The 11,308-nt window shown below is 40.4% G+C and overlaps 1 protein-coding gene across 1 annotated transcript; it reads right to left on the reverse strand.

Moving 5' to 3' along the window:
- Positions 1-2,515: 2,515 nt before the first annotated feature.
- On the reverse strand, positions 2,516-9,110 carry C10H5orf47 (chromosome 10 C5orf47 homolog; the record flags this gene model as incomplete). Its single annotated transcript, XM_090065027.1, has 4 exons — positions 2,516-3,210; positions 4,744-4,793; positions 7,055-7,157; positions 8,952-9,110. Coding segments are annotated over 4 exons (339 nt in total), but the record flags the coding sequence as incomplete, so codon positions are not given.
- Positions 9,111-11,308: the final 2,198 nt, after the last annotated feature.

An 11,308-nucleotide genomic window follows, 5' to 3' on the forward strand; every position in this document is an offset into this window, starting at 1 on the left:
AGTGGTCATTTGCCTGGTTCACATGGGTATGTTTTTATACAATACAAATACATGTTTCATAGATTTCATAGACATTAAGGCTGGAAGGGACCTCAGAAGATCATCGAGTCCAGCCCCCCACCCAAAGGGCAGCAAGTCAGCTGGGGTCATAGGATCCCAGAAAGATACGCATCCAATTTGCTCTTGAAGGTGTTCAATGTAGGTGCTTGAACCACATCTGATGGCAGACTGTTCCAGACCTTGGGGCTCGGACAGTAAAGAAATGCTTCCTTATGTCCAGCCTGAAATGGTCTTGTAGTAGTTTATGACTGTTTGACCTCGTTATCCCTTGGGGCGCTCTGGTGAACAAGCGTTCCTCCAGATCCTGGTGGTCACCCCTGATAAACTTATAGGTGGCCACCAGATCACCCATGAGCCTGCACTTTTTTAAGCTAAAGAGCCCCATGGCTCTCAGCCTGTCATTGTAAGGTCTGTTTTCCTGACCTCTAATCATGCACGTGGCTCTTCTCTGGACTCTCTCAAGCTTCTCCACATCCTTTTTGAATTGTGGATCCCAAAACTGGACACAGTACTCCAGCTGCAGCCTCACCAAGGCTGAGTACAAGGGGAGAATGACGTCCCAGGATTTGCTTGAGATGCATCTATGGATGCAAGCCAGCGTTTTGGTCACTTTAGTAGCCGCAGCATCGCATTGCAGGCTCATGTTCATCTTGTGGTCAGTGATGACCCCCAAGTCTCTTTCTTCTGTAGTGCTGGCCAGCGTAGCACTGCCGAGCCTATATGGATGCTGCAGGTTTTTCCTCCCAAGGTGGAGAACCTTGCATTTTTCGGTGTTAAACACCATCAGGTTCTCATCCGCCCATTTGCTGAGCCTGTCCAGGTCAGCCTGGATCACCCGCCTATCTTCTGGTGTGGATGCTTTGCCCCAAAGTTTGGTGTCATCGGTGAACTTGGCCAGTCTGCTTCTGACTCCAACGTCCACATCATTAATGAAGACGTTGAACAATATGGATCCAAGGACAGAGCCTTGTGGGACCCCACCGGTCACAGGACACCATGATGAGTGACTTCCATCTATTACTACCCTCCGGGTCCGACCACAGAGCCAATTTTCCAGCCAGTGGATTGCAGTGGACCCAATGCCACAATTGGCCAGTTTCGCCAAGAGGTGATCATGGGATACCAGATCGAAGGCTTTTTTGAAGTCAAGATATATGACACCAATCTCTTCTCCCTCGTCCAGGTGATAGGTCACCTGGTCATAGAAGGAAATGAGATTGGTCATGCGAGACCTACCTGCAAGAAACTCATGCTGGCTATCCCTTAGGATGTTGGTGTCAGCCAGTCCATTAAGGATGGCCTCTTTAATAAACTTTTCTAAGATCTTCCCCGGGATAGATGTTCTTTCTTCTGCACCTTACATTTAGCATTTCATATTAAGAAACATAAAATATCGTAATCAGCGTATTGTTTGCTGCACTGTGGGTGCTTGAATACATTGCCAGTGTGACTGGCATTTGGTCTGCTCTCCATCTTCTGGACTCAATTCTGTTTATGCCAGTGTATTGAAACCAAGCTACTATTGTTTGGAGTCAGAACACATTAGTGCTAAGACAGAAACTATGTCATATTCAGCATCACTTGATGGTCCCTTTGCACTAAGCTATGCTGGCAACCTCTGGAGCAAACATGAGGCCCTCTGTCTGACTGCTACAGCCCCAGGCATCAGGGCATCTTGGAGTAAGCTGGGAAGTAAGAGTGGTGGTGGAGAATAGGCATGCTCAGAGAAAAGAGTGGGTAGATCAAGCATAGGAGCTCCTATAAAGGCCCACTGCAGTCACTAAATCAGGAGCAATATGCTGGGTGTTAACTAGCTTACTCCATTGCCCCTGAATAGAAGTACTAGCAACAACTAGAGCAAGAATGACAAACCCATATCTTAAAAAAAAAACTTGACCCTAAATGTGTCGATATCAGCTATCAAATATCAGAGGACTTATAAATCTATGCTCTGCCACAGAAAATGACCATGTATTTATTTGAATACTTTTCTTTCTGACTTCTTTTCCCAAGCTGAAATGTCAGCTGTTTTCAGTAATATTAAACTATTGCTCTATGCAAATCACTGTTCATAATGAGAACTTTAATGTCAGAGCTCTCCATCCAAAAGACATTTTCTAGTGTTTACTTGTAGTTTTACCATTAGGAAAACTGCATCTAAACCTGCCTAAATGCTCTGCTGCTGGATGACACAATGCTAGCATATTATTAAAGCTCAGTGCTGCTACAGTTCTAGTCATTATATGTATAAATGCTGAGAAACCATTCTTTCAAAAGAATAAAAATAGTCTCAAAATGACAGGTGAATGTTTTAGCTAAAGAAATGAAATGCGTACATAGAAAATTCTTTACATGGCCTTCATGTTCCATTTACACAATTTACCAGTTAAAAACGCATTAACAGTCCATCAAAACTCCGAGTATGAAGTTCTATAACACAAAGAGTCATCTCGTGTTATTATTAAAGGCAGTCTGATAAACAATAAATTTTGATTATGATGCTCTCATCATGGGCCTGATGATGAGTGAAGCAGAAAGTATTCACCTGGATTCTTATTCAAAATCCTTGCTGAGATTCATGTATAAATGGATGACTGAACCAAAGGTTGATTGCATATTATTTTTCATACAATAAAACAAAAATTATTCAAATGAATGGGAATGAAAGTAGTTCATTTTCAATGTACACATCCTGTGTGAAATTTTATTTTACTGCATTCGTGTTTGTTTACAGTTCTGACAAGCTACAGAGTATAACAACATAAATATATAGTTTTAGTATAAAATTTGTATTTCTATTCTTTTGCCGGTAAACTGTCACAATGTTGTGTCAATTCAAAAGCTTTCAAAAATTAACAATGACTAAGTGATGAATTATGCTTAATAGAGATTTTTGAAAAACAAAGATTTCTTTAACTGAACAGTTTAATTTAACCCATATTAAAATAAACTGCTGAAACTAACGTGCTACCAAGATATACTTCAAACAAATATGGACCCTGATCCAATGCCCAGTGAAGCCATTTGCAGTCTTTACATTGACTCCAACAGGTGTTGGATGAGACAAACAATGAACACTAATTTAAAGCAACAGTTGAAATTGAATCTTCATTTATTTTCTTGCTACACCCATCCAAAGATGGCCCCATCCTAAAGGAAAAAAGATGACAAAACTTAAGCCTGTTCATAATGATTATGCTTTTAACTATTACAGCACTCAGCTAATGGTAAAGTTTCTATTCTGATTCCTTCATCAACTGAATACCAGAAATATTGTAGTCTATTTGGGGGAATCCATCCATATATATTAGGCAAGATCCTTAGCCCTGTTAAGTCTGTTGTTAACCAGGTTATGGGGCCACTTCAGGATTAATGGGTATCATATAGTAGCACAGTATCACCACTTCCCCATACTTCGCACCTTCACTGTCCCCAGCCTAGGGACCATGACTGCAGAAAAACAGAAAGGCTAGAGTGCTGTGTGTTCTTGCCAGCACCAGTTCCTGGAACAGATTTATATAAGCCACTGCAGCCAGATATAAATGAGAAGAGGTCTGATGCTGGTCAAAATGGAAGTGTAGCTAAATTGGCCCCTGGGCTTGGACTGCAGCTGGGACAAGAGGGAGTGGAATGGCAGGAATAAAGCCATTTTGCATCCCCTAAACTTAGATTCTCCACTGAGAAATGAGGTCAGGCTGAAGGATCTAGTTTATTGTGTTTAAAATTACACGTATACTCATGTGACCCTGCTCTTATGCCATTCAGAATCCTGTGACAACATTCTTCACCAGATGAGAATGTTTCACTGTTATATTCATAAAACTGAAAACGTCTTCAAGTGGCATAACATTGCCAGCAAGCTAAAATGTCTAGTAAAAAATAATTCTGAATGCCATACACGGTCTAGCCTCTTCACTTTCTTACATGCTTACATACAAACGTCTATGTTTATATATACAGTATTGTCAACTCTCATGCTTTTTGGCATTGTTCTTAAAGTCTGTGCTTCAGGACTGTGAAAAACTTAGCTCTTTCTTTTATATATAAAAATATAGATACAAGAAAGAGCTAAGTTTCTTACATTCCCAAAGTGTAGACTTTAAGAACAATGCCAAAAATCATGAGAGTGGGCAATACTGTATGCCCACAGATGCTTCAGCAGAATCTTTAAAATTATGTTGACCCAAATTTATTAAATATATTATGGCTAATCCTTGGAGATATACCGTAAATCAGAGGGAAAGAGCACCACAAACCCTTTCCCACGCTCAAGGAGAGAGAAAGACATAAATGAGCATCAGAGAACTCAGAGGCTTCAGGCACCACTCACAGAGCTGGCTGTCCTAGACAAGGTGCATTTGAGATGAATACATCTGAGCACAGCCATCGCATGCACACACCACATATGCCACAACTGACCTAAAGAAAAGCTGGCAATTCTTAACCGCCTCCAAGACTTTCAAGATATATAAACTGTTGACGAATGTGTTTCTCTTCTCACTTGTAAGCATGGTTCAGACCTAAAAAACTACAGCTGAGCCCTATCTATAGACTACAGCATTCATAAAACACACTTCTAGCAATAGCTTTATGCATATTTTCTTGCTCCAACTAAACTTATTCCACATTCAATTTATTTTAGTAAATATAACAGATTGATTTGGTGTTTAACAGGCTACTTACCACATCCAAGCAGCAAGCCTTGTTCTGCGTGTTTTGGTTCACATCTCTGCCTGCAGAAAAACATAATGTGTGGGTGATGAATCATTTTTACTGGTACTGAAACTAAGTTTTATGGCTAGTTTTTCCTGTGGAGAACATATACTATTAAAACTGTAGCAGGTTTTTGTCATTCGAGAAAACTGTAAGAATAATAAAATACAGCATTCATTTACAAGTTTTATAGGTCTAGTTAAACAAAAATGTAAAGTGTGACTAAAGCTGGGTGATTCAGATTTCTTGATCCATATCTAGAGGTCTGCCAGGAATATTCCAGTGTACTTTTGGTATTTGTTTAATGAAAAATTCAGATCGATAAGAAACATATCTCCTTGGTGCAATATAGTACAAAACCTCCTAATTAGAAGGAAGGTATTAGAGTCAAGAGTTTTCAGCTAAATAGGTCTTAATAATAGATTCACAATTAAAGCTCTTGAAAAATGAGTTAAAAGTAGAAAGGAGGGTAGAATAAAGCCAATCGATGCACATTACACCAAAAGATAAATACTTCTCTCTAACTGCTAGTGAAGAAAAAAAGAAATAAGACTTCTGCAAACACACCTAAGAAATGAGCAGCTCCCATCCACCTTTACCTGACATAAATATAAGTCTGACAAAGAAGTGCATAGTCTCTCCACAACAAATGGAAGAACAGATTAACAGCCATAATTTTAAAAGGCTGCAAATCCACCAAGGAAATTTCCTAACTAATAACAGATTACCAGAACTTTAGGCAATTTTCATGCATCTTTCTTTCATGCCTGATACAACTCTACCTTCCTTTTGCCTGGGAAAGTCAGGCAATGTTTTGCTGGTGGGTTGGAGTTTTTTTAAGCTTTGTTTTGTTGCTTGTCCCAAAGCTTTCAGCCCCAGGAAAGGCTGTGGAAGGCAAGAACTGCATATAACATGAAAGATAAAGGTGCAAGAAAGGACAAGGTTGGACACATGAGGGGACTGCCATAACAGTGCTTTCTCCTGTTGTGAAGTGCAGCTTTGTAGTAGAGAAAACCATGGACACAGGTTTTACACTCAGTAAAGATTCATCAGCCGAATACCTTTCTCCACAAGTAGGCATCGGCCTGGGAGGAAGGAGATTGCAACTCAGGTACAAAGTTACAGTTATACATTTTCATCAAGTACATTTTCTGAAGGCAAAATGCGTATCCATAAATTTGATAACACGTAAAGTGTATGATAGCATTTTTAAATGAGCACGGCCTTACTGGAGCACTTTTGAACCACATATGTGGAAATTGAATATAAATACAATAAAGACAGTTGTAAACAGACAGCTATTGACAACAGGTTACACATATTTTGGTATATATTTTTCCCTCACTGCTTGTGTAAAACCTTTATTAATACTAACATAAGCTAAGCAAAGGCACTGAGAAAAGAATATGGCAGTTTAACTTATGACCCTTAATGGATTGCTATTTTCTTTTTCCCTAAAACTAACCAAACTGCAAAACCAGAAATTCCAGTTATGTTTGCAAGCATGCACTGTATTACCTAAAATTCTGCTGCAGTCACAACAATTCTAACGTAAGGTGCCACAGGACAGTGTCAGCTTCCATTCCATTGTCATTTGCCAGTAAAGATCTAGATGAGCTCAGAGGAAAATCCTAAGATGTATGTTGTTCGTTCAATTAAATTAGCTAGTGGGGTTTTTTTGGCAGCTAATTTAGTTATTGATTTTTTGAAGTCAAGCAATATTTCCAACTGTATACTGCAAGTGAAAAAAATTAGTCTTCATCCTCCTTACTAGTTGGAGGATCCTCCTTCATACTCCTTGCTAGTACTTTCTTTGACCAATATAAGTCAACATGACCAATATAGGCCCACTATGTGAACAATAGTTTCATTACATATTTCATATCGTCAAAAAAATAAAATCGCTTTTTCAACATCTCTTTATATTCGTGTTTTTCATATTATACATGGCAGCAAACAGCTTCTGTTATTCTGTATCTCATTTACACACATTTTACAAAACTTTCAAAGGAAGAAGAGGGCTATTCATATATAGTTAACAGGGACCTGAATATGCAATAAATACCATAATCTGCAACTTAGGAGAGCATATCACCAAAAATAATAGTGTAATGGACCCTGTACCTGGAGATTTTAAGTGCACCCATGTGCACCCCTACGCATCGCCAGTGAGATAAACTACTGAACAGGACCAGAGAGATATTTGTGATACAAAATACATGTGTATTAACAACCAATTTGTTTTCTCCAGTGTAATAAAATATTACCGGTCATTACCTACCTTCGCCACTAAATTCGCTGCAAGTCATGAGTCTAGTTCTAAACTGTTCATTTTCTTCAAGCATTTTTGAAATTACTTTTAATACTCCATGGCAGACTTCAGTCTAAAAGAATAAAATCAAACTTTATCAATGAAACGTTTAAAGTTTGTGTTAAAAAAAAATTCTCTTCAATAGGGTCCTGTATTTTTCTGGGATGAAAATTCAAGGAGAGTTGAACTGGGGTTTTTTGCTAGATTTCTCCAAACAGTTACTTAAACACATAAAGCATGAGTGTTGAATTCTTCCTCCCTGTTCTTCACTCAGTCTCTCTTCCTGTTCCTCACTTCAAACCCTCATTCCCCAACATTTGTGAACCTGTCTTTCCACATATGGAGACCCAGATATAGCTGCTTGTGGGACCTTCAAAATATCTTCAGGGTCATCTGGAGAGGCAATATTTAAAACAACACAAACTTGCTCCTTTCCCACTGGGTTGAAATACATTCCCATCCAGTCTGTTGTGTGCAGTGTAATTCAGTTCCAGTGCTCAGATTCCTGTATCATCATGACCTGGCCTGTTCTGATATCATCTCCCTGTGAATTACTTTGCTGTTATCTACGGGTCATTAACTGCAAGGACACATTTCAAAGTTCTGTCATAATTCTTCAGTTTTCATATTTGTTAACAATTTCAGGCCATTCATATAAGATCTGACAAGAAGCTAACTTATCTAAATAGCTATAACATGCTAAAGTTATGATGAGAATTGGACCACCAGCTGTGAAACTGGCTTAAATTTAATAATTCCTTGTCAAACTTTATTGCTAAAATAGAACACATGTGCTTAGTTCTTCTTGAAGACTATCTAATGAACTAGAGGAGACACTGCAGCAAGTTACTAGCTGCTCCTGTGAAGTCAGTAGTTTTCAATCTCATTCTGTGGCATTACTACATTTTACTCCAGCTGACTTCACACTTTCCAAAATCTCATAATGGAGTTATCACTTTAATAAATATGTCTCTCTCTCTTTTTTTTTTTAACTTCAAGTACTAGGTGAACCATGAACACCGCATGCCCTGAAGGCTGGGAGGGCACGGTGAGCTCCTGCAGACAGTGGTGACACTGTTGGCGGCAGGAGTGTGGCAGCAGCAAGCGGGGAGCTCCTGCAGGTGGCCGCAGCACTGTCAGCAGCAGGGCGGGGGGAGTGGCAAGTGCCAACCAGTCGGTGACTACCTGCAAACACCATCGGCAGCAGCCAGTGGCGATTGTGAGCTACCCACAGATGCCTCCAGTGGTGATGGTGGCGGCAGGGGGTGGCGAGCGGTGACAGCCTGCAAGCAGTGTCGGCAGCACCTTTTTGCAGGGGGTGCACCAACACGCTAAGGGGGTGCATGTGCACCCACGTGCACTCCCTATGCATCGCCAGTGAGATGAACTACTCAACAGGACCAGAGAGATATTTGTGATACAAAATGTAATTTTGTATTTCTACTGGTCAACTACTCTTTTGTCAGGTTTTGCTCTTTGGAACCTCAGTGGCTAAAATTGATAAATGGCTACCAGATTTCATCCCTAAGAGCCATCTGAGCAAGAGCTTGTAGAAAACCCTGGCCCCAATCTTGAAAAGCAGATAAGCACAGAGTTTAATTCCATGGGTCTACTCATGTTCTTCAAGGTAAGCACAGGCATAAGGGTTTTGCTGGGTCCGAGCCAGAATTCTCAGGTTCTAAGGTAGTGCCGATAAGTATATTTTTCGTTCCTACAAGTAGAATTTCCTATACCAAAGTGCTGTTTCAGTCTTAGCAACCATCTCTCTCTCATGCTTTCTGACACATGCACACAATACAGACAGGAAACCATGTTCTTAAATGTAAAAATCAACTCTTCTGTTTAGATTAAATTCCATACTTTCTACCTTTTCCTTTTTCCTTTTTATTGCTTTGCCAACTTTTTGTGAAGGGACAGGGAAACCAAAGGGATCCACCTGATTCTCTTGAAGATCACCTGTGAGAAAAAAGCAAAAAAAATGAATAAATAAATAAAAAGGCTTGTATATTCTATGAAGTTGCAGGTATCAAACTAGTCAGCGTCTCCATCTTTCTAATGTTGTACTATATTTACTTCCGGTACTAACAGCCTATGAGATATCAGAATGTTCCTATCACATAATCCAGATTGCCATCTTGCTCACTTCCTTCATTACAATTACTTTGAGACTATAGCAGTTGATGTCTCATAAACCACTTAAGACAGAGATCAATATCTCATAATGTCTGGAAATGTAGACGTTAGGCTTTCAAGGTGGTACACTTACTTTCTACAACTTGATTTTTTTTTCTTAAGATGGTAGCCACCAAAATTCTATCCAAATTGAAGATTATAATGAGGATGTTATTTCAGTGTCTGATATTTCACCATTCCTGGTACTGAAATCACTTTTAAACAGCAGTACAAATGGCTTCAGCAAAGATTCCACTTTTATATTCAACCCACTGTGACTTTTTCACAAACTCTATTAACTGCAGGATGATTCAATGGTTAGAAAAATTGCAGACTGTGAATTCAAATAGAAGAACTAGTATCATGCTTAGGGAAATGATTTTCTACATTTGCTGAAGTTGACAGCATTTTCAAAACTCAGGATTAATAGTTAAGTGACAATAAGAAATTCATCTCCAGGAAAACACAGGTTCTCATTTCTAGACCCAAGTAAAATCCCATTTTGCATTTCATTCAATGGGCAGCATTAAGAGAGAGAGAGAGTGTGCACGCATGCATGTAGGGCCGGCCTTTTGGGTGGGAGACCGCTCAGGACACCATGGCCGGGGGGTGGGCCTGGTCAAGAGGTTGTAAAATGAAAAAATTCAAAATAAATCATGTAATGTGACATAGTGTGACAAATTTCTTGTAACTTAGCGGTTCTCTGGTTTTGTTATTTCATTAAACTTGGAAGGGAACAAAATGTCACAAGAACCTAAGATGTCAGATGTTATTTTTTTTTATATATTTATATAATTTATTATCTGAATAAAATTGAATTAAATTTAATTTGGTGTCATTTCCTCTTTTGTACTGTTTTAGTAAATTATAACAAACTTCTGAGATTACAGCTTAATTTCTAAACTTGTGGTAATACTACTACATACTTTACATACTTAAACAAAAAGCAAAGGTGCCAAAATGCAAGTTCACCCAGGGCTGGCTGTGTGCATGAGCGCGAAAGAGTGACACCATTTTTTTTTATTTGTTCTAAAAGTGGAAAACTGCCATAAGCAAAAAAAAAAAAAAAGCAAAAAAGGGCAGCCATTCCTGTCCACACTACATTCAGGCCCAGGCCCCAAGCGGGAGACTCTCATTTACCAGTGTATAAGATTTGAGGTAAAATTAGTGAATTTTTGACTTCCCAGGAACTTAGCCAAAATGCTATTTATACCAACTGTCAAACATTGTGGTCTGCTGCTTCTGCTGCAAACCATGTGCAAGGTCCCTCAAAGAAAATCAACCTGTGTACGTGCATTAGGGTGGCCATCAGGGAGGACAGTTTTGGTTTTCTGCTACTCTGTCCTCTATTGATACGAAACCCAACATCTTTATGTCCTCTATTTTTCTCTTGAAGATAGAAAGGCTTCCAGTTTTGTATCAATAGAGGACAGAGGACAACTAGATTGTCCTCTGTGATAGCCACCCTAGCGTGTGTGTGTGCACTTGCATGCACGTGCGTGTGCACTCACACAATCACACATGTATGGTGAGGACCTCAGTCCTCGAGCAAGCTGCATTAATATCACTGCCAATGCCCTGTGGCTAGGGGAGAGGGGCTTGTGGAGGCCTCAGATGTAGACCCTGGGGCCTCTGAGTTAAAGGAGCACAGGTTGTCAGACGCCCCCAACCGCAACCTACTTTCTGCATGTCCTCTTTTTCCAGGATAACACGTCCCACGTCCCTGGCTGAAGAGGCCTGTAGGAGCAGAGCTCTTGGACATTTTCCTGTTGCTCGATAGCAGCTCAGTCCCGTTCTCCCTGCACTTGACGGCTCCCCCCGCCTGACCCCTCGGTCTCTGGGCAACGGCACAGAAGCCAGCTCCCTCAGGACCTGCCCTAGATGGGAGGCCAGGCAATAGCTCGGGGCTACCCTTGCGCCCTCGCCTATGCCTGCTGGCAGCCAGGGCCTTGTCCCTAAACCTCAGGGCACTGGTGGGGACCTGCTGCCTTTTGTGAACACCAGCACCGGGGGACACGTGTCTGCCTAGGAGACTGGGAGTGGCAGCGGTCT

The sequence above is a fragment of the Crocodylus siamensis genome, chromosome 10 (genome assembly GCF_052110815.1).
Source record: "Crocodylus siamensis isolate JL-2025a chromosome 10, ASM5211081v1, whole genome shotgun sequence".
Lineage (NCBI taxonomy): Eukaryota > Metazoa > Chordata > Crocodylia > Crocodylidae > Crocodylus > Crocodylus siamensis.